This window comes from Pygocentrus nattereri, chromosome 26 (assembly GCF_015220715.1).
Source record: "Pygocentrus nattereri isolate fPygNat1 chromosome 26, fPygNat1.pri, whole genome shotgun sequence".
Classification (NCBI taxonomy): domain Eukaryota; kingdom Metazoa; phylum Chordata; class Actinopteri; order Characiformes; family Serrasalmidae; genus Pygocentrus; species Pygocentrus nattereri.
This window is the reverse complement of record NC_051236.1, coordinates 14,647,693-14,672,668: the sequence shown is the minus strand read 5'-3', so window position 1 is coordinate 14,672,668 and position 24,976 is coordinate 14,647,693. Positions and strand designations below refer to the sequence as shown.

Here is a 24,976-nt window from a genome sequence, read left to right as displayed (position 1 = left end):
GAGGGTGGAGGGATGATTAACGTTTTGAGGTTCCTAGGTGTCAAGAAGCAAATGTAACATTAATATATTGTTCACTGCTTCATTTTGTTCCTTATTGTATTTTTTATTTTATATACAAAAAATCTTACACAACATAACTATAGCTAGACAGCAAAAGGTATTTTTAGATGTTTTAAGATGTATTTTGAGTAATAACAAAATGTTATTAAATGATAATCAGTGGACTGTGTATAGCAGAAATCATGTACATTAATTATACATTTCATTTATGTATTATTACCACTCATTATATTTGTACAATGTGATATCATTACATTGTTTTTTCTCTGCTGTGATGAAAACAGTGTTGACATCACAACTTGGCTAATTTGTGTTGCATCAAAAGTATGCATCACGTGCTAGAGGAACTACCAATATAAATACGAACTGACAGAGGAGTCAACAAATCACATTTTGTTTTAAAACGATTAGGACCAATGTTTCCTTAGATACATTACTGACTGCAAATATGAGCAGTTTGTCAGTTGTTAGAAATGGAAAACCTCAGAACAAAACCTCACATCAGATTAAATTTACAGGTGTAAGAAAAACATTCTTAACTTATAAAGAAGTTAATGGAACTAAATATTATGCACTTTAGGAGCATTTCTGTTGGACTCTTCAACATGAAATTCTGGCACATTGTAAAGGTCAGATGGTGTTTTCAAATTGTGTAGAAGTACAAACAATGGAGATACGAGATTTTGTTCCGACAGCAGCGATATATATATATATATATATATATATACACAAAACATACACTCCTTGCTCGTTAACACAAATAGCTAATCAGCCAATCACATGGCCGCAAATCAATGCATTTAGCATGTAGAGGTGGTCAAGACAACTTGCTGAAGTGCAAACCGAGCATCATAAAGGCGAAGAAAGGTGATTTAAATGACTTTGAACATGGCCTGGTTGTTGGTGCCAGACGGGCTGGTCTGAGTATTTCAGAAACTGCTGATCTACTGGGATTTTCAAGCACAACCATCTCTAGAGTTTACAGAGAATGGTCCAAAAAAGAGAAAATATCCAGTGAGTGACAGTTGTGTGGACGAATATGCCTCGTTGATGTGAGAGGTCAGAGGAGAATGGGCAGACTGGTTTCAGATGCTAGAAAGGCAACAGTAACTCAAATAACCAACCAAAATCTCTGAGGAATGTTTCCAACACCTTGTTGAAAATATGACACAAATCAAGGCAGTTCTGAAAGCAAAAGGGACTCTAACCTTTTGCTAGCAAGATTATGTACCTAATTAAGTGGCCAGTGAGTATTTTTTGCCTCTTTTGATAACATTTTGTGATTCTCTATCTCTTTGCAGCTGTGTGTCTTGTGTTGGGCTGTATGATTTTCCCGGATGGCTGGGACGCAGAGGTGATTCGGGACATGTGTGGAGAGGAGACAGGGAAGTACACTCTGGGGAACTGCTCAGTGCGCTGGGCCTACATCTTGGCCATCATCGGCATCCTGGATGCCCTCATCCTCTCCTTCCTCGCCTTCGTCCTTGGAAATCGCCAGAGCGACTTCCTGCAAGATGAAGTGAAGGCTGACAATAAAGGTGAGAGGTGGCTACCAGAAATGAGCTGATGCTATGAGCTATATGCAGCATTGTGAAGATGGTGATAAGGCTTGGCAGGTTCAGAAGAACAATGGCAACAGTCACATATATAGTATAACAGAAACGTGACTCAAGGCTATAGAGGAAGTAATTATGTTTGACATATTTAAGGCAACTACAATCCAGCTTCATAGAGAGAACAAAGAAAGGACAAAGTTATTAAACACAATAGGTTATGTTTTCATATCCAGGGATTTGAATCTGAAAAAAGAGATTACATCCCAAAAGCACTCCACTTGAGCAACAAAAAAGTGAATGTACCTAGTTGCCCCTAGATTTCAATGTTCAGACCAACAAATCCCATGACTGACAAGTTGGACAGACAACAAAGACAGTGTTTTGGAACATAGCAGGGAAATTTGCACCGCTGTGCAGGTGCCATTGGAAGAGTTGGAGTGTTTGCTTACTAGGTACAGCATATTGTAGGCTACTTTGGGGTATTCACTTAAGAAAAAGAATAACTTTAATAATAGTGGAAAACAGGAGACAAGAGAACTTTTAAAACTTTTTTAAAGACTTTTGTAAAACAAAGAAAAATATCATGCATGTGTGTCCTAAAAGAAGCCTGGGGTTAAAACATCAAAATCCAAGTCAGAAATATTAGAACCTGAAGCTCTCAGGTACTAAGCCATCATTCTCTAATCTAAACGGGATTTGAACCGAGAACCTTCTGATTCTCATTTGGTCAGTTGAGAGATAACCTTCTACTAGATGGCCCACACTAACATTCAGCCTTAGTCTAGTAAACCGTTGCTTAGAGTGAATAGAGCAAAATATGGGTCATCCTTATGTTTCCAAAGACCTATTTTCCCAGGGTCTTATGTTCTCACTGAAGTGTCTTAGAAACAGCTGTATGTTTCCAGAGTGCTATGTTTCACCAGGCCCTGTGTTTCCTATAACAATGCAATTTTTGTAAACAGCCCAATGTTTCTAGGGCACTATACTGCAAGGGCCCAATGATTCTTCACTTAAATTTTCTAGAAAACATGACCTTAACGATGACCTCAGAAACCCTTTCATACTCAAGTATAATGTATCACATAAAGATTGGAGAAAATACAGAAAACTGTGACCACCGAACCTTGAGAACATAGGACACTAAAACATAAAATGCTAAGAACTTAAAACCCTGGGAACATCAGATACCGGGACCCTAGCATGCTAGGAATATATGACCCTGGGAACACAGGACCATGGAAACACAGGACTCTGAGAACAGGAGCCTCAGGAGCATAGGACTCTCAGAACATGGTACTATGGGAACATAGAACCCTAGGAACATGGCAAACTGGGAATGCAGGACCCTGGGGACACAGGGTGCTGGCAGTATAAGACCCTAGGAACACCTTGGGAAAACAAGACCCTGGGGATGATATATGATGCTGGGAACGTAAGAACCTCTGAACATGGGCATGCTTCTGGAGACCATTAGCATAAGATTCACTTGATCGCTGAGGCATAGCCACATTTAACACGATTGACTGAAAAGGATAAAAACAACCAAAGCTGTCTCAACATAAGCCCTGGAGTAACAGACGTCTTTAATATCTGGCAGAAGGTCTTCCAGATCCAGGAAATCATCCTGCAAAGCGCTAAAAGGCTCTTTAGTCCCCTTCCATTGCAGACAAAATGGCTGCTGCGCTAATGTGGGTTTCAGTTAGATGATGGGGCTTGTTCAGTAGCGCCTCCATCTTGTCTTATTTACTCCTCTCAGCCGACTGATGTTCATGTTCGCGGCTGGTGTGGAGGACGTGGGCTGAAGTAGGGTGGGGGGGTTTAGTTCTCTCATGAAAGCGTAAGAGGGCACATGTTCATAAATATTTCATCTCCTCTCTTGAGCAAGACTTCTGTGGTAGACTGCTCCGTGCTGCTATTGTAGTGACAAGCAGATTTCATCATCCTGCTAGCTTTTCGATCACCGTGCGGCAGTAATTCAGACGCCTTTTCAGTTTGAGAGGCAAGATTGTGCTGCACTAGAAGGCTTTAAGAGAAGGATGTGTTTGCTTGAATGCTAGTAAATCATTTATGATAAGCTTCGTTACCATCTTGATAAAGTGCACTACAACATGGGGGGTCAAAAAAAGCAGAATGGAGAGAATAAGTGAAGGAAAAGCAGAGAGTGAGCAAGAATGTGTCAAGCTGCCCAAAGAAAGAAGGAAAGAAAGAAAAAGAGGAGAAGAAGAAAAAAAATCACCACCCAATTCCTTCATAGCCTTCTGATTCTATTGAGGAAGTTGCCATGGTTACGTGTCAGATTCCGGCAGGATAAGAAGGGCTGCTGCTCTCTCCCCAGCGACTCGGCACTCTGCAGCTGTGCCTTCTCTTTCTCACAGACACACATACACACATCATCACCCCCCCTTGCTAGCTGCTAATTCTATTTCATCAGAGGGTTTTTAAGGCGGAGAGGGGGATTGGTGGGTAAGTGGAGAGAAGGAAAGCAGGAGGAGGGAAGACAGGCAGGGTGCTTTTTGTGTGTGCCGTTTCTATGTGCGCTGCATCTGTAATAGCCAGGGAATCGGTGTTGCAGCATCAATAAAAACCTGGTGGCAGGTTGCCAAGCCACCCCCAGCTTCTATTTGTTCTCTCTCACTTTAATCCACTCTGCTGTAACCTCACCGTTTTCTCTCTCTCCAAAAAGCCCTTCATAATTCATCAATTCTCCCTTCCTGAGTGCAGCATCACTGCTGCTATGTTTCAGATGGCTACCCCCAACCCCCTGCCTTCCTTGTTAGTGCATGCACACATCCTACTCCATCACCATGCTAAATGCTAAGCGGAGTCACGTCCCGTTAGCGTTACGGAGAGCAAGCTAGAACCATTAGAATCATGCTAATGAGAGAGGAGCCGCATTCCTGTCCTTGTTACAGTTTATGGTGCCTGGAGGAAATCCTGTGGCTGTTGGACATGATCTCTCAGTGATGCCTCCGTACAACTGGACAGGAATGGCAGAAGAGAAATGCTTGTACACTGTCCACTAAGTTGATCTGTCAAAAGCCACGTTGCTTATCCACTGCACAGTTCCATTTTTCTGTGGTTCAGATATGTAAATAATGGAAGTTTTATTTCGAAACAGGCTGATTATCGAAGAATATGTAGGCCTACTTCTTAGTTTTGCTGACCGAGTTAGAGGACAAGTGCATTTCCAAATTTTTTGAGGAGTTTCCAAATTCAGCCCACTCTTTCTCCGGCCTCCCACTCTTCAAGCCTCCTGCTGATTCCCAATCCCACTCTGGGGTTTGGACGGCGCTCTGCTGGCTCTGTAAATCCGATTGGAATTGGGAAACGAGGATGGTATAGACTCCCACCGCTTGGACTTAAGCCATCTGATTTATGAATGGAAGCACTGCACTGTATGTAGTGCCTTTCCAAGGATATCATCTTTTTTCTTTACTACCAAAGCAAAAGACAAACTAATGTCCCTAAAATCTCAATAAAATGGCTCAATTTGAAATATGTTCTTCAACTCTAAACCACCCAAACAGCATTACCAAGGATTACAACATCTTGATTACACACATTTTTACACATTGATGGTAACTGTTTGCAAATGTGTATTTGACAAGAGTGTAAACATGAAATGACGCATAAATCTGAAGGTAGCGATTCAACTGCATTAATTTTAGAATGTTATAATCAATTATGACCAATTACAATAATATATCCCAGAAATAGGATCATTATTTTGGCCCACAAATCAAGAAGATTATTGTACCAAAAATATTAATTTCAAATTATTGGAATTCAGATTCAATCATGCACTGAATTGTTTACTAAAAGATTGTTGTCAAATCATTGAGAGGTCAGAACATTACACCCCTAATATTTGATGCAAAGCCCCAAATGCAGCCCAAACTAAACAACACCTTCTATTCTGTCTTTACAGACTTTGGAGTATCCAGGGTAAGTCTCTCTCTCTCTCCCCGCTGCTGTGGCTTCCGTGGTTGTGTGTTGCTGTGTGCGGTGGTTTTGTGCTCCAGAACGTCAGTGTTGTGGTGCTGTAGTATCCTGACAGTATGTACACTCATGTTGTCCAAGTGGGTTAATACTGAGCCCCCTCCCCCCAATGTATATTAGCTCTCCTAAACCTGAGCTTGATCCTGAACCCCAGTGTCAAAGTGAATACGAAGCTATTAGCCAATCCGGACAATGCCTTTTAGAGATGCTGCTGGCTCAAAAGAGCAAGTGTCAGCGTTCCGGAGTGGTTGGAGTATACGCTGGAGGCCTTTACGCAGCTCAGGCAGAATTGCGCACTATGCTGAAGGCCCTTGAGCACCCCCCTCCCTTTAAAAAAATGCAAATGTCTAGGCCAGGGCGCACACGTCAGGTCAGAGAACACGTTTGGTTGAGCCGCGACACGTTCTCAGCAGCCCCGCAGGCGGGCGGGCGCGCACGCATGCACTTCCGTTCACGTCTGTAAAAACAGAAAGGACAGAAACAGGAGTGGGGAGGGAGACCTCCAGCTTAATTACTAGATGACAAACACGTAAAATGCACAAACAAAAGAAATGTGACATGAACAGCAGACAACAGAATGCATGAAAAATGTATGCTTAAAAGCTTCGCTGGTGCACATGGAGGCAAAAAAAAACGTCCAGCAATTTGTATTGTATTAAAATAGGACAGATTTAAGTTGCAGTGGGCGAGAACGTTATTTGTTTCTTTGACAGTAGGCACTTTGTAAGAGTGAACTGATGGATGCCTCCAAAGTCAGTTTGTACTTTTTATATTTACGAAATAGAAGGAATGTGGTGCAACACACACAACAATGGGTGCCATTTGCTATTGCTGGCCTAATTTAAACATTTATATACTACTGAGCAAGGTTTATTATTATCACATTGTGAAGATAGGGCCTACTCCATAATTATTGCTACCTTTTTTAAGACAATTTCTCTGTTCTTTATCACTGTGTTTGTGGTTAATTAACTTACATCAAAAATATAAAAAACACCCTTCTCACCTTTTTTTGAAGTAAATTTAATCCAAGAAAATAAAAACCCTTATTTTTTTAAACAGAACTACGTCATAATTGTTGGCATCCTGCGTTTAGTACCTTGTGCTGCCTCCCTTTACCATAACAGCAATGAAGACTATAATGCTTGATGAGTTACAGCGATTAATCTGAGACCACTCTTCAGTACAGAATCTCTACAGATCCTCCTCTTCAGTTCACCAAATAGGTTTTCAATGGTATTTTGGTCACAGAACTGGGACAGCCACGTCAAAAGCTTGATTCTGTAGTTGAACCATTTTGTGTGGATTTGGACATATGTTTTGGATCATTGTCCTACTGAAATATCCATGCAGAACCTTTTTTGGCAGAGGCAGCCAGATTTTCATTTAAAATCTCCCTGTACTATAAGTCCAAGATAGAATATATCCTTACAAAGTTCTCAGGGCTTTTGGAGGATAAATAGCTCGAAAATATCACAGATCTTTTTTGTATTACCATGCTTGTTTTTATGCCAAACCCACTTTCAGCTTTGTTGCCAAAAAAGCTCTATTTTTGTATCATCTGATCACAGAACCCAGTTCTTTTTAAGATTCCTCTAGCATCATATGAGATGCCATCTGATTATAGTTTTGGAGACATAGGCCCAATCTCATTTCTTCTTTTTACCCCTACCCCTTGTTTTCAAGCGTCACCCTAACCCCTTGGAACTGAGTTACAAGGGGTAGTGGTTGAAACCTTGCCCTATGAAATGGGACAACCCTCAAAAAAAAAATAAAAAAGCTTAACGGTACTCTGTAGGTGACCCAGCCCAACTTCAGTGATAGCAGAAGAGGGAAAAGTTCATCAACCTCATTACTGGGCTTTAGTTACGTTTAAGGCATCATATGCTTTCAAAGAGGGGGTATAAGACAATTATTCGTTCGAATTTTTATCGTTATTTGTTTGAATGTTCCCATTCCACTTTAAGTAGTGCAGCAGTGGTTACATTGTGGCGCTTCAGGTGTCAATACTGCTGGACTATTTAAGGTGGAACGGGAAAGTTAGCTAGCTAGCTACCAAGACATTATTTTTTATGTTTGTTATGAAGGAAATGACCATACTACATTGAAATGCCATTAAACTAAGATAATACAATGGTTATTGTAATTTTATAAAAGAAAATTCTTCCATTTATTCGTTTCTTTGGTCGCTTGTGCAGCCATATTGCTGGGTTTTTTTTGTTTGTTTGTTTGTTTGTTTTTTTCATAACACTCTGTTAGATTGTGCCTCTGAAAAACACTTCGCCCTACCCCTCCATCTCAACAATTATTGGGACACCCTAAACCTACACATGAACAAGCAAAACAGAGGGCTAAGTGGTAGGGGCAAGGGGTGAAATGAGACTGGGCTGTAGTGACCCCAAAATGCTGCCATCTTATCCAAATCTCAAACCGTAGTCCTCTGAGAAACTTTTGCCTTTCTAACCATCCATCTCATGGAGTGTGGGGACAAGATAAACATGCGTCCTCTTTTAGACACATTTTTATAGTTTAATATGTTTTAACCTTCTTACTTATTGCCCAACTGTACGGGCATTTTCAGATATTTGGCTTTATTTTTAAAGCCACTGAATTTAAGGAAAACACAGTTTTCTCTGGTTTCATTAGTTCTATAATCTTCCACATGTTGAGGAATGAATAAAGGAATTAAGCTTCTGTGTCACCTCATATTTATACCACAGTGAAACAGGAAGTCATAGATGACCACTTAAAAGTACATAAACATTCAGATGGAGTGAAATATGAATAGGAATATACTTCAGTTATATTTTGTTTATAAGAATTTGTAAGGATTCAAGTTTTTTAGATTAAATTTTCAGTGTGAGATTGAGGTAATAAAGACATTTTTCAATGCCTTTTTTGTCCATCTTTACAATTTGTGCTAATAATTTTGGATCTGACTGTATGCATACACTTTTTTACCATAGGGTCCATCCCTATGCATGCCATGTATTATATATAGGGTATACCCCTCTTTCTAGTATGATTAATGGTTATGTTTCCTTCCCAGCAGCCGCTGCATCTGGCCTCTACGCTCCGACTGGATGGTGTAAGATCAAACAACCAAACTAATTGATCGATTTATCAATCGATTTGCCTTCTTTAGATGTATGCATGCAGTCCTAGCATGCGGCTTGAATCTGCTTTACTCAAAGATTTGAATGTTCTCGTCTGGTTGGTTGCTGCTGAAAAAGTGTTGCTTTAATTTTCCCTCAGCCATTTCTCCTAATGCGTGATTTCCCTTCAAATGTGCCTCTCCCTAACTCCCCCCTCACCTTGTATTTCAGAGGAAGCAGTTTACCATTATGAACTTAGCGTGATATGCCATCAACAGCAAGCCTTGATATAATTAAGGATTTTGTAATTAGCTTAGATATATTGGAGCCGGGATTACACATATATGGATCGGCTGTTATTGGAGTGCTTCTGAATAGAAGGTGTACACAACAGTATTCAGTAACTACCTTCTCATTGTCCACATTTAGGATGAACTTCAAAAGAGTATTCAACTCCAATTGAGTAATTCAGTAGTTCATTCCTGTCTGTGATCCAACATTTTCAAGGCTCTTCGTTTGCTGGAATATGAGCTTGCAATAAAGTGAGAGCCATGTAGTGCAGCAGTTTGGGATAAGAAAATGAATTCTAGTCTGTTAAATGTTTCTGTAAAATGGCTACAGCAGCGCATGTCTTAGCTGTGAAACACAGTAATACCTTATCCTCAGGTGACCAGTACACTAACCATTTTAAATTGTTTTTCTTTATTTCTGTGCCTTACCTAGAGCTTTTCATATGTATATTCCACACTAACTAGACTTGACATTGCTGTGTTACATCAAAATATAAGTTAACTAGCAATAAAATGACCTTGCAATAAAGTGGTATTTATGTGACTTATGGTTTGTGATAGGTAAGTAGATAGGAGTAAGTCAGAATAAAGACACACTGATGGGCTCAGTTGTTGCTATTTCTGTGTTCAAAGCTTCAGCTTTTCTGTGACATTTTTTTTTAAACTAGCACGAACACCACAAGTACTTCAGATCTCTTTTGAAGTACATGGGGAAAAATAAGAACCCAAAGTTCACACCATCCTACCGTTATGTTACAAATCTTACAGAATGTGGTGCAAATAAAATATCTTGTCTAGAAGATCCTTAGGTGTGCTGGCTTTAATGTCCACATCTTGAATCACTGCTAAGACTTTGCTAACTAAATAATGTTTGCTAAACTTTTCAAAACTATCGTCAATAAACAAAGATAATATTGCTCTGTTTTTTGCTAGAATGCTTATTTAATGAAACCAGGTAAGGACAGTCAAGTTGTCCACCACACTTAGCCAGACTCGGGTAATTAATATCTGTAGATTGTCCATCTCAAGCCAACTCATAACGATCTCCTGCAAAGCAGAGAAACTGCGTCTGGGCACCTGGCCCAAAGCCTGCATAAACACACGGAGCAGGGGAGCAAAGAGGGAGGGGTGAACCAGGTGGCATCACAGCGCTCCACCGTATGTTTCTCTTTTCCTTTCACTCTTTTTTCTGTCTTTAAACGAGAAAATGCTGGAGCTGGTCACCGTCTGGTGGTGTGGCGGATCAGCTGAGCCAAGTGGGACATCTAACTGTGTGAAGTTACAGGTGTCATAAGCAGGTCATTAATAGTGTTATGGCAGATTATTGCTGGTATAATCTCCCTCCGTGTTACTGCAGTCCACTTGCCCTCCTGTGGCCCTCTCGGATTGATGTGTCCACCTAATCCGGTTTTCATTAAATTGGCCAGTGCTTCTCGATGAGTCATCTGAAAGTGCTTCTGCTATTATTAAACTAGCAGGCCAGACAAACAGTAAACCTCCGTCAGGCCTCGGTCCAGTAACTGAGGCGTATGTGTGTCATTTGAGAGGCTTTGATATAATAAGAATGCTTGGCATTTTATAAAACACCTATTTTTGGCAGCTGCAGAATTCAAAGTACTATTTCCAGGTTGTCTGTTTCATCAGGCTTCCTTGCAAATGTTAAGTTTGTGTCAGTTGGGTAAACAAACACTGACACGTCAATTACACGTAACAAAAATATGACCATGTCAAAAGGCAGTGACCACAGAACTTGGAATGGCACCAAAAGGGTCTTGAGATGGAGTGTTTGGCTCTAGGATGGAGATGCACAGCTTCATTCCTTGAGGGCCACTGCCTCTGCACAGTTTCGTTAGCTTATTGAATTTAGCAGATATAATGTGCATTAAGGCAGCAAAAACACTCAATTGTTTCACACTGCTGCCCTCAAAGACTGGACTAAAAACCATATGACAAGTCTGAAATGCCTATAGGGGGGAGCACCCTACTGAAGAGCCAGATAGGTGGTCTCGCTTATGCAACAGTTCCTGTGTGACGTATTTTTAAATGGCGATAAACTTCCATCAGAATGTGACCTTTAAATGATATTCCACTTGTTTGTGTGATTCCTAAACAGTGGATGGGAAACAGAGAGGTATTTCACCTCACCACCCTCTGTGGTATTTAATTACATTGTGTTCATCATGATGAAGCTGGAATGAGATACATGGTTTCCATTCTAAATTGCAGGGATGAACTGAGTGGCCAATGTGGAAATACAATTTTTATGCATTGCCAATCATAACATTTATATGTATAGAGTTATAAGTGCAGTAAAATTAATAAAATGCAGTCATTTTAACACAGTACTTCAGCTGCACCTAACATTCTGCTCTTCCAGTTATAATAAATGCATAATCAAATATTAGTTTGAAATATCACCAGTTCGATCTGCCAGTACCAAAATAATTTCAGTATAATTGCATCACTTCTGAAAATTCTACTCTATAAATGATAGTTTTATCCGAAATCCGAAATTTATCCGAAATTTCCCCTTGTGTCAAGTGTACACAACAAGCCAAGATGTTTATAACATGAAAAGCTTATAGAAAATTCTAGACAATTACAAATATTTGACCGATAACCACATGCATAAATCATGACACACTCACTTAACTGCGTTAAGTAATCTCACACTTGTTAATGTGGTTTCTGACACTGTATGACATACTGTTATCATAAAAATGGACAAAAGCACAGTGCATAGTTAAATACATAAATAGCAGCCAGAATTGTATCTACTCTTGTCCTCTTTTGTAGCAGTCACTGCGCATTTAAGTCAAGTGTGCGATGATGTAGAACATTGGGTTTGCACAGTGATAATTGGTGAGGTATAAACTTCTAGTATTAGTAAGCTACATTGGCCCTGTAGCTGCAGTGCAAACTAAAGAAGCACCAAACCATGTCTTGATTGACTACATTTAGAGTAAGGAGAACATTGTGCAAATTAGATTTTTTGCCAAACTACTGCTTTAAGATAATGGTACATAGTGGTGCCAGGGTGAGAGGCTCAGGGCATTTGAAGAGCATACTGGACTGTAAGGAGGGAGGGATGTGTTGAGAAATGTGGCGTCTGTTAAGAGTTTAAAAGCATTCACCTGAAAAGGCAGCAGACAGCAGTTCAGTAATGACACTTCTCAGATAGATCATTGCTCTATCTCTCTCTCTCAATATCACTTTTTCTATTTCGCTTATGAGGGAGGAAGACAGAGATTGGATATCTATCACAATGGAAGAGCCAAGACTGTGCATCTGTGTCTGTTTGTTTGATATAATGTATACATAGAGAGACAAGAGTTTTTAGTAGAAGGTGGAAGAGAGGGAGAGATAGAGGAGGAAGAGCAAGAGTGGGAAAGACAAAGAGCATGTACACATTTTGCATCACAAAGATTGCTTATTTGTGCTTGTATGTGTGCGAGCAGCTGTCTGATGCTGGAGGGAGATTTGAGGAGCACGGCAAGTTGCTGAGCCTGAAAAACACACAGTAACAAAAATTATACTATTGCCTCACTGAAGAAAGACAGGGCAGGAGGTGATTTCAAAAGCGAGGATTGTCCAGTGGTAGACCTCTGAAAGAAGCCGTTGGTGAAGTGTTCACGTTATATGAAAGATTACTTTAATACACTTTCATGAATTCTTCAGCTGTAAATCTGCCATGGTGAACTCTTAACTGCTATAGCTAGACCTAGTTTGATATCCCATACATTTTATTTTAAGCTTCAACAGGCAGTAACTTATATTTTACCTTTACTTATGTAACAGTTTTACTGTGACTATCGGTAAAGACTCATGACACAGAACTAGCACTACCTGGTTGGACTGCTGCTCGTATGTGCAGCCAGTGACATATCCAAGACTTCTAAATAGCCGAGAGTGATTTTTTTCCCCTCAAAAAATTGGTCCCACCCATTAGAAATCAAAACATGATTGGTTGTCAGTTTCTAATTATATTAGTAGTTAATCTAATGTGTAGGGCTTTCTGCCCAGCTCATGAAGCATGTTGGTCTTTTCTTTTGAGGGATTTTGATGCAGATGTTGTCAGATCTGCCAGTACAAGTCACAGTTAGGAAAATGTATGTCAATCACATATTTCTCTCTCACTTAAAGTGTCCCTGACAAAACAAGCAAGCAGGTTATTTGAGCTTTGTAAAATTATTAACAGGGCTTGTTATGGAGCTTTATAATTACACCATTGCTTGTAGATGGCTAGATGTTGCTTCCTACTTGCATTAGCTACTTGTTTCAGGATGCTACTATAAGCTGTTAATTTGTGAGAAGTTAACTGTTTATAGTTAATTCCCCCCATTAACATGGATGGTTCCAGTGTTTTCCCACAAATGTACTGTACAAGCGTGGGACACAGGAGAAATTTCTCCACCATGTCTGCAAATATGACAGTGCTGACTCAAAACAAGAGCTTCAGTTTCAGAAGCACAGTTGTAGTGCTAAACATTCAAGTAGCAAGCACGATGTGTCTGATGTACCAATCATACGATGAAATCCTGAGTTCTTAAACATTAGCTGCAAGATCTTTAAAATGACAGTTTGTTCTGCATTTTGCACTTTTTACTCACCATTCAGATGCCAGTAGAGAAGAGCAATACAGTTTCCTGCAGGAGGCTCAAACATGTAAGGATGAACCACACTGATTGGTGCTGTCACTCACCACTGTCAATGGAGATGAACGAGTTATTTCAGAGTAGTTCTCCAGATGGAAGAATGTGTGGCAGTAGGTTAGTTGTGTGAGTGAAATTTTCACATGCTCCACACAGAGCCAGAGAGCCTTAAAGAAAGTGAATGTGCAGCTTTTTTACTTTTTTGCTCCAGTCCAGAGAACAGTTTTAGTAATTTTTTTCCCTCATGTGTCTCATTGTAATAATACATTGTTTGAATGTAATTGTTGTAGTTTACATCATATAGTTATATATTTCAAACCTTTATGCGCAGATTTCAGCAACTGCTCAGTGACTTCTATTATAATCAAGTTTCATCTGTCTACAGTTTTCTAAGTACAGAGAAACACATCAAAATGGCCATGCATGGAGATCATCAGTACAGTACAGATGTACAGATCCTTTAAGTCATTTGGAAAATTCTGCTTTGTGAAATGGCTCACAGGAGAGACCGACTATAATCCAAGTTTGCACATGCATACAGGCAGTTTTTGAAGTTACATCCTTGTCACTAATTAAACACGTAAAAAGGGAAATGTGATGGATAGTTTTGCGCTTGTGCGCTTGTGGCAAAAACTATTGTGCAGTGTTTGAAGAACTACTCCTTATATACAATGAGCATGCATACACTCTGAGGGCAAGTCAAACTAGTAACGCAAGTCAGCAAAATAGATGGCAAGAGGTTGTCTTTTATCCTGAATGTCCATTCTGATCTATTTTTAGCCCTTCTCTTCCCCTGCAACTCTGTACTGTCCTTGGTTGTGCCCCAAAAATCCAAATCAACATAAAACAGCATCCTTTCGTCTTTACCTCCCCCATTGCATTCTGTTTTTTCCTATATCTCTTTTCTCTGGAGTGCTTGGACCAGAGACTTCACTACAGTGGTCAGTTTATTACTGTTGGTGTCAGAGGTGTGGCATTATTACTGTATGTTGTAGAATGGGTCCTTTGATGCTGATCAGTGGTCAGTGTTGCTGCTCTGTTTCACATACAGATTTTTTTGAGGCTAGATCAGCACCAAGGGGAGACTTCAATCACCTGCATCCACATTCACTCCAGTTATGCTCTACCTAAAGTAATAGCAGAAAAACAAATTTACACTATTTTCTTCTTACCTTATATGTAAGGCATGTTTGGTGTCTGAAGTTTTGCACTGGAACTACAAAGCTAATGTAGCTAACAAGTAATGAGAGCATATGCCTTCCCATTATCACTATAAAATGTGTGATTAATTGTATCATTTGTTGTGCAATCTGAAGTAGATGTATGTATGTGGTTTCTGGTACTGCATCACACTGTTATCTATACAAATGGACAAAAATAGGCAACTTATATTATAGCTAAGCCATCTGGAAGCCTGAATTGTGTCCATATCTTTGTTCATATTTTATATATAACAGTACCAGATATTGCAATCGCATCACATCTGCCTTTACAGACAAGAGAGTGCATCTAATGCAGATGAAATCCCTGCCCTTCCTACAGGCATAAAGCACCTATAGGACCATTTGCTGGTTTTGGTGGTGACCTGCATCTAAGCTTCCGTTGCCACTGACCAGCATTCCGGCATCCAAAACACGACATATATTGGTTGCTCTTGACTAGCTATGCTGGTCTAAACTGGTTTTTCTAGCAACCTTGTACCGTAGTAAGGAAATTAGGAGAGCTAATACAGGCTAAATTAAATTAGCTAAGTAACTGAGGTAGGCAAGTTATACCTGATTATCCTCTGTCAATAACTTCAGCTCAGTAGATGTATTTTCACTTTCAACATTGATTTTAAGCCAATTTTTCATCAGAAATATTACATTTTACTCTTTCACTTTGTTTGAAGTCAAATTAAGCTGGACTATTGATGTGAGTTGTGAAAAGATTTATTTTTCATACAGACTGTCTATACAGTGACAGCAGAACCTATTTTGAACCTTCATTTTTTACTGTCTTTCATTGAACCGTGCACAGGGGGACAGGATTGGCCTCCACCAGGCATCATCATACAAGAAATATGGTTCATTTACCTGTCTTGCCTGTTCACCCCAATGCTTGCTGGCTTAACTGTACCTCAGGCTGCCTGATTAGCATTACTACCACTAGGTTATCCTACTTGTTTGCTACATTAGCCTCACAGCTCCAAACCAAATAAGTAAACATCAGACACTGAACATGCCTTGGCTAATTGACTGCATTTAGAATATAGGCAAAATAGTGTAAATTAGATTAAACAGACATGAATGTGGACACACACTGCTGAGATGCAGTCTGGGTGAATTAGTCCATTCTGGTCCATACATACTTGCTGCCTGTTGACTGCCTCTCTCTTTCTCTCTTGTTTTTTTATAACTCTGCAGATTGAAATCCGTGACACAAAGGATCCACGTTTTGGAGTGCAGCGGTTCCACTGAAGAGACGCCACCTCCTCCTTTATTCTCTCCTTTCTTCATCTCCCCTACCACAGTCCTTCTCTCCCTCTCCTCTCAGGTCTGCGTCTCTGACCTCAGTTAGGAAGCTGCTATCTCAGCTCTTTGTATTATAGGACTGGCCTGGAGCACACTTCAAGAAGAGAACTTATTCTGTACACACACACACACACACACACACACACACACAAAAAGAATTCAAAATCAAGACAAAAAATCAGCTTTACAAAAACCAACAACTCTGGGAAAGTGATTAAACTTACATATTGTTATTATGATTATTATGATTATTATTATTATTACTATGATGAAAATGTTACGGTGATGATTATGCTTGCAACAGCGGTATTATGTTCAAATTTACATATTTTATCTAAAATGGGGGGGGGGAATACTCATTTCTAGCTTTAAGAAAATAACAATGAATTAATGCATATGTATAAGTGCTTGGGTGCTACTGGAGACACAGATGAAGAAAAAAATCAAAGCCAAAAATCAAATAAAATGGAAAAAAAGGAGAAAAATTTTGTACAGCACAAGATGTAATTTTGAAGACCGTCTTTTTTTCTGGAAGATTTTAAACTTCTTCCTTTGTACACATGGTCAGCAACAAGAGACTAGTACAAGAGAAAAGAAGTAGTTCATTTGTAAATAATAGATTTCTATGGAGACAGGGTACAGACATGACGCTTTTATCGACCCGAACTATATTCCTTCTACACCCTGGAGTGGATTTATTAAATTGATCATCTTTATCTCTAGATCAAATCTGAACTACCAATTCTCAGAGTTCATAGCTCCACACCGTGAGGAAAGCCCACGTTAAAGGTTAAACACCCTAAGATTGTTTATTTTGGCATGGATCTTTCCACTCAGAGCTTCATGTCACTCAGTTTCTTTCCTTTCCTTATATTTGAATCATTTAACCTTTTTGACAAACAGTGGGGGAAAGGTTGGCTAGCAAAATGACATTTTTAGCATTCTGGTTCCAATAATTTCATGACCTGTTGTTTATTCTTGCTTGTATCAATCCTATTGCATTTGTTTTGTTTGTTTGTTTGTTTTTGTTTCTTTGTTTTATCCATTTTGTCTCGAGGAAAAGCCCTGCATGCTGCATTTTACTCAGGCCCGACGTGTGGAGCACTGATAAGTTGTAATTCACCATCTCCCAGACCCTACGAATCGAGCATCAGTGAGACTGTATAATGGCACAGCACAACAAAGCTGACCACAATGGGTCATAATAGGATCTCTAGGAGCATCTGTTGGACTTCAAGGCAAAACAAGTTGACTGAAGATTTATCTCAGTGTTGGCTTCTAAACTTTAGCCTGGCACCCATTTTTGTGCGTCATGCTACAACCGACCCCAAAAAATTATTATTTTTTTAGTTACAGAAAGTCTTAAACTCTGCACTAGTCTCAATTCAGGCCCACAAGTCCACAGCTACATCTGGAAGGACCTTGATCTTACGTTGGAATCGTCATGTTTTACATGGGGGAAAATAAGGTTGGCTAGCACTAAAACATCAGCTCTTTTTGGGTCACATCTGTGCAGTCATGTGATTGATTAGAACGAAATGACAGATTTACTGTCAGTTTTCCTAAAAGGGTCTGGCTGATGCCAGCTTGGTGGTTAAAGGCAGGTCCAGAATTGCCAAAACAGCCCTAAGCTCTTAGTTTCCTAACTCAGAGCGTGACAAACGTACATGCAGTGCGTTTTAGAGGCTGCGCTGTAACTTGAAGGCCTTTGATGTTGCAGTACTACTCACAGCAATCCCTCGCTGGGTCTTCAAGCAGAAATGGAGATCATTGAGGCTTACTGTGCACTTATACAACACTTACTCTATATAGATATTTATACTCAACGTGTTTATATTATCATTGGAAAGGTTGCATTTTCATTTTCTGGTCAACGTTGGTTTTCTAAGTTGTCCCTCAAAAGAACCTTCGCACATGTGATACCCCTTTTGTGCTCCTTGGGTAGAGCTTTGCTTGTACAAAGACTTTCCATGGGCCCACAAGAATGTTTCATTGATGCTGGGAATCGCTTCTTGGGTCAGTCAAAAAGGACTGCACAAACACTGCACTAAAAACTTGCGGGTCTGGCTAGCACTGTGCAGTTTTGAGGTTGGACGATTTGTCAAGATACATTTGAACGAGGACACTAAGCTGAAGAGTAAAATGTGAAATTCCTCCATATGGTGCTTTACCCTCCAACCCCTTCATCCATCAGAGGCCCCGCCCTTCCAGCCTCAAACAGCCCACAGCCCTGCACCGGAGAGAAGGGGAGGATGGATGTTCGGGAAATGGGTGCAAGGTACGGGAATATAATGGATGAATGGAAAGAGCAAAGAGAGGAGTGGTAAAGACCAAGGCTGGGAAACCGAAGCAATGATTCATTTGTGGACATGAGAAAAAGCCTCAGAAATCCCTACACTGTACACCTTTTCTCTTTTTACACACCATCTTTCTCTGTCTTGCTGTCATCCATGAGGACTTATAAATGCAGCTCTGTGTTTCCTTGCTAATATATGAACAAACATAATAGTGTTTTTTGGATCATGTTTAATTTCATGCCTTTTAATTTTTTTTTTTATAAATGCAGTCACACTAGTGGCTCTCAGCCCAAAACCCTGGAGAACACCACCTGCACTGGACAGTTTAACATGTTGCAGCATATCTGATAAAGGCTCATAGGCTGTAGTCACAAAGCTGCTGATCTAGGATCAATGTCCTTTCTTATTTATTATGACTCTACCGGTGGGAACAGATCCTAGATCAGCACTCCTACTCCTAGAAGCATCATGAATATAGGTCCAGGTCTGTTAAAGGAGCAAAAACACTAGACTGCAGCGTAGGACCTTCTAGGACTTGGACCGAGAACTGCTGAACAACAGTATACCATCCTCAGGAGTTTTTACTCAGCTCAAAATGGGAAAAACCCAGAAAAAAGTTCAGTGGAAGAGAATGTTCTTCGAAGGACGTATGTGTTTGAAGGAAGTTTAAATACAGAAATATTAGATATTTTTAACTGTTTTTCATGAAAGAATGAAAAAGTCATGTGCCAGCTCATGGTTTAAACTGCACTATCATACATTCTTAAAAATAAAGGTGCCACTAAGGGTTCTTTGGAGTTTGCCTTCAGTGAATGGCTCTTTAAAGAACCGGTTTTGTAAATGAGATTTGAACGTTTTTAAAGCTGCTCTACATTTTTTCTTAAAGAAGTAGCTTTACTGTGTCAGGAGGGAAAAAAACACATTAAGATGTGGTGAGCATGGGCTTCTGCAAGTAGAAGCTTGAAATAATAAGTGTCGGGCCGGATTTCACAGAGGTTTTTTCAGACCACATCATATGTCTTTACATATTAGCGTCACAAGCACAGACTCAAAAGATGGTCCAGCCTGATGTTTGGGTCTCAAATGCAAACTCAGCATTATACCAGTGAAGATGTGATGACAATACATAATCCACTCACATCCTCAGAAGACACATCCTCTACCAAGTTTTGACTGAATTCTCTGAATAATCTTAATGTGCAATTTTCAGATATACAAATAATCCTCAAATTCATCCACTTGTAGTGCAGCTTTAAAGCGTAAAGTACTCCCACATTATATAAAGTTCACCAATCCTAGAACTGTATGTCCAAGCCAAGAGCCATTTAGGAACCATTATTTTTAAGAGTGTCACACAGTGTGTATGACAGAGGTTACTGAAATGAGAGGAAGAAAAGGTAAATACAGTTGCAGAAAAAGAACATGGTATGCTTGTGAAGGGACACAGGCGGGTGTAGGTTGTAAATCCCGACCTGTGGAACCTGTGAGAAATATTTAGGGGCTTTACTGCATATAGAGGAGCGTTTGGGATTTTGGAGTCACTGAGTTTTATGGGCAAATGGCAATTAACAGCCATCCATTAGGCAGCCTCTTGTGAGGATGTGCATTCATAATATCTCCATGTATCTATCCTTCCATCCATTCATCTTTAGAAGGCAAAAGGAAATGGACAGTCCAGGCAAAAGCGCAGAAGGTTTTTCTTTCCTTTTTTGTGGGGTCCTCCCAGAGTACACTGTGCTGACCATACTGGAAATACCTTAATGCCAAAAAATATTCAAGGAAACTTGATTTCCTCTGGATTAAACACCTAAGTTCATCTCTATTAATTCTTCCCATATAATTATATATGTATTGAGTTAAATATATTATTTGGGCTAATTAAAAAAAAAAACCCATACAATTACTAATATACTATTCTTATTATGCCTTTACTGTTTGTCCATTGAGGCTCCACTTATATATAATATAATAAGATATACATATGAAATGAGACAATGAAAAACATTTTTAAAAAACTAAAGTGGCCAGTTTCCCCTTTTGACCCATGACATGAGATAAAGTAGCGACTGGCCTTTGCTGTTTTTTACGAAGGCATCGCCAAAGCTCTCTTGACCAGCATCAGTTCTGCAGTTCCAGTATCTAATGTGAATCCTTTCTTATTCAGTTTTAGGTGTGCATCTGAAAACCACCTCAGTTTCAAGAGAGTTATGAATTTGATATTAATTATTAATATTTCAGTTGTGCACACTGGTAGTTAGCAGACATGCACCGTCACTTTCTCTGACACCTCTCTCAACGATTTTGTCATTTTCTTTGTAATCTTGTGCCAAACTGAAAGGAGCAGACCGCTGTGGACAGATATGACACGACTGATTTCTGCAGTATGTAATTTTTTAATGTATTTTTTTCTGTGCATCAAAGTGTTGAATGCCTTTCTGTTGGAGTTTTTTGCTTTTTGCTCTGGTTGTAAATGTTCTTTTTTTTCTCTGATATTTCTGGGATGCTGCGATGTCTCTCAATAAAACAAAAAATGTAACAAGAATGTTTCTGCAAGATTGTCATGGGGGAGTGCAAAATGGCTGACATCGTCACCACCACTTATACATTGTTGGTGTTGTTTTAAGAGATGAAAACTAAATAAATCAATTGAATATCAGATTCTGAGCTTTATTGTGCCATGACACTGGTGGTGTTCTGTATGATCTGTAAAGCTCAGGTGCACTTTAATGAAACTTGCATAAATGTCTCCAGAGTAAGGGTGGCAATTGATTCAGAACTAATCCAGCATCAATAATTGGCCTCACAAGTGCTCTTATGGCTGAATACAGTCAAATCCTCACAGCAAATGTTCCAGCATCTAGAGTAAAGCCTTCCAAGAGGAGTAGTGGCTGTTATAAAGAGGGGGACACTCCCTATTAATACCATTGATTTCAGTAGAAACACTGGATATTGCACAAAAAGAAAGTATGCATGGCACATTTTGTGCATTATCACCCTGAATATCTGTAATATGTGTAATATTTATGTGTAAATTTGATTAATTGCATATCAAACTGTACCCATCCACAGACAAAACTTCCTCAACCAGCGACATCACACCATTTGTGCAGGACTAACAGTGTTGTGCCACAAATGAGGTAAGAGGGAAAATTCATGCAGTTATATAACAAATACGCACCTCTTCTGTTCATTTAAGCAGCTCAACCATAAAAGGTATTTAAGCCATAACTAGCGGTATCTGAATCTCTCTCTAATTCAATCTTGCTCTACTGCTGAGCCCTGATCTCATCTGTTTGTGTGTGCTGAAGCGTTGGGAAATGCCACTGGACTGTCACTGATCAGCACTATCATTCCCTAATGAGAGCTGAGGCTCCATCACTGCACACAGGATTACAGCTCTAAACATCAAAATTAAATGTCATTATGTGAACTTAAAGGTCCACTTATGACATTTGTGTAGGATTATGTACTAAAAAGAGTCACAATTTATTTTTTACAGACCATTTTGCAATCTCTCTTTATCCTTTAGAATTTATTGGGTTGTTTTTGTTAGTCTGCTTTAAGAATAATATGGAAATAATATTTGCTCTTATTAGCTGCCTCAATCAAAAAGTAGTCTGAGCAGCCTAATTTCCATGTATGCACCATGTATGTAGACTGGGAAATTAACAAAATATTGGGAAATTTAATGATGAAAGTGGAAAGTTCAGTTTTCCTTATGACAAATGACTATGCAGTTACTTTAGGGGGAGGGATGGATGGATGGATGGATGGATGGATGGATGGATGGATGGATGGATGGATGGATGGATGGATGGATGGATGGACTATGGATGGATGGACTATGGATGGATGGACTATGTCTGAATGTATCCAAACACCCCTTCTAATTAGTGAATTCAGCTACTTTTACGGGGCACAATATTACTGACACAGACATTCAGTGGAGGACACAGCTTGTATAATCTCCATGGAAATACATCGCCAATGGAAAGATGCATAATATCATCATTTGTACCCTTGATTTTAGAATCGTTGAATGAGCAGGTTTCTACAAACTTTTTGACATGTAGTGTAGACAGACAGACAGACAGACAGACAGACAGAATCTCAAAAAAAGTGCAAAGAATGTACATGTATTTGGAAAAAAAATAAAAGCACAGACTACATTACATGAAAGTAAACCACACTAGAACCAAAACATCTTTGGGTTTAGATGATGAAAATTTACTTATGACAACTCAGTGTGGTTACACGTGTTGGGATAATGTCAGGACAAAAACACCAGCTCAACTAAAAAAAAGCAAAGCACAACTGAGATAAGTTCAGACTGTTATTTATCGATATGGGCTTTGTTAACATAAAATGTTGACATTTTCAGTTTGTAAATCAAGCAGCCCTTTGGTTCATTTTTAGCAGTGCATACTTTAGCAATTCCAATCTCATGTACACAGCATTGTGGCCCTATATCCATGCCTTCAACTTGTATGCCTGCAACTATTATGGATGAGTGTTGTCACTGACTGATATTGAACTGACAGGCTGCGAACTATGTTGTCTCAGAGAAAACCTATGTACTTTGAAGCCTGTACTAGACAAGCTGTTCAGCTTTATCTGGTATGGCAGACCCATTCAGTCAGGCAAATCTGCCTCTGTTCTCCATGAGAGAAAACCTCCATGCCTAGCAATGTTCAGCAATCCGCTAACAAACTAGCAGCACATTTAACGTCCTGCAAAAGCAAGCCAACGTGAGGCGCAGCCTGCTGGAAACATGTCTTGGCTCGCCATGCGCATCCACACACCCCAGTGAGTTGGAGGGGTGTGTGTGTGTGTGTGTGTGTTTATGCACTATTTTTAGCTGCAGCAGAGCAGCAAAAAGATGGCTGGGGGCTGTGTGCAGCACGTTATGTCAGATGAGATTGGGCTTTGTGTGCATGGAGAACGCACAGACAGGAAGGTATAAGTGAGAAGCTGTGTGCCATGGGCCCTTAAGGCTTCACTTCCTGGACGTCCCTCTTTTCTCATCCTCTCAATCCTTTTTTCTTTCAAATTCCTCTTTCTCTGTCATTTCCATGCACTACATCACTGGGCTAATCCATGCCCTGGAGACTAGGCCCTGTGTGAGGTTCAGGCAGGGTGATGTGTGGCTACAGCACTGCGCCTGATGCACAAACCTGCAAATGGATCAAGTCAAGTTTGTAGAGAACAGGAGTGTTTTAGTGCAGTACAAGGAGTCTTAATTGGAAGGAAAGACTAGGAATTTTGCTTTGACTGGAATCTGCAGACATCCAGGCATCCATGAGGTATTGCAGGATCTGTACTGACATGATTTGGATGTGTTGCAACTGATCAAGCCCTAATGAAATAATTTAAAGACTGTGTCAATAATTGAATAAACACCAAAAATACTTTTTTCTGTTTTAAAACAGAAAAATAAAAGGGCTGAAGACAAGATGTAGAGATGTAGACATGTAGAGGGAAGTACAACATAGTACAATTATGTTCCCTAACTGAAGGTGCTGACAATGACAAGAGGTGACCAGCCTAGTGACAGATTAGCACCTTTTTTTAATTAAAGTAATTTGTATTTTTTTTATTTACTTTTCCAATTAAATATTCTATCTTCCGAATAAAAATAAGTAGCTTGACTCATGACAATACTGACAACCTATATATTCTTGTTTTGATTCAGTGGCGACTACATTCAACATGAGCAGAAAAAATAAAAAATGAGAAGCAGACAAATATTTTAAAAATGAGCATATCCAGCATGGCAGTGACTAAGATGTCATTTCTATGAAATGCACGTGAGCACATAAAAAATAATCTCTAATCTAAACACTAATCTGCAGTCTGTCTTTTTTTACATTATTATTTGCATGTATTTCCTTTTTGCCCGTTTAGCACATGCAGGTGTTTGTGCTCCACAGTAGTGAATATAGTTGTTACAGCTTGCTGATATTTAAATGGTCCTGTATCCTCCTATCCATATATCTTTTGCAGTAAGATGTTCAAAGTGGTAGTTTGGCAAAAGATCAGATTAAATATTTTCCCCCTTCCCCCATATAGTTACATGCAAAAGTTTGAACACCCTGTTCAAATTACACCAATTTTTCTGCAGATTTTAATGCACAATGTGTCTTTACTTGCTGAGTTTAACATACTGGATAAAAAATAAAACATGAAATATAAAATGTGTCATAACCTTAGCAAAAGTTATAATTTTATATAATATTATAAAGCATTATAAATTTAGCAGATGAACAGTACCTTCACATTAAAATGTTCAGACGTGTGTTCTCTGTAGAGCAGGTTTTCACTTTCGCTAAGCAAACCAATAAAACATAACTTGACGAGTGGGCGCCCAAACTTTTGCATACAACTTTATTTACCATCAGTTAAGGCATGTTTGGTGTCTGAAGTTTACTTCTTTAGTTTTGCACTAGAGCTATGAGGCTAACGTGGCTAGCAAGCACTGGAAACAAAACGCCTGGCCAGTTAGCGTTGTGCTAAA

At 39.5% G+C, this 24,976-nt stretch overlaps 1 protein-coding gene across 4 annotated transcripts in view; it reads left to right on the top strand.

Moving 5' to 3' along the window:
* lhfpl4a (LHFPL tetraspan subfamily member 4a) overlaps positions 1–21,118 on the top strand; it is a 55,468-nt gene extending 34,350 nt beyond the window's left edge. The window contains exons 2-5 of one of the 4 annotated variants that reach the window (XM_017697889.2): positions 1,362–1,598; positions 5,545–5,561; positions 8,668–8,703; positions 16,058–21,118. In XM_017697889.2, coding sequence (XP_017553378.1) covers positions 1,362–1,598; positions 5,545–5,561; positions 8,668–8,703; positions 16,058–16,111 — 344 coding nt within the window. In that variant the 3' untranslated portion in view covers positions 16,112–21,118. Of the gene's footprint in view, positions 1–1,361; positions 1,599–5,544; positions 5,562–8,664; positions 8,704–16,057 lie in introns of all 4 variants that reach the window. The other 3 variants (XM_017697888.2, XM_017697890.2, XM_017697891.2) reach the window with 3 other exon arrangements.
* Positions 21,119–24,976: the final 3,858 nt, after the last annotated feature.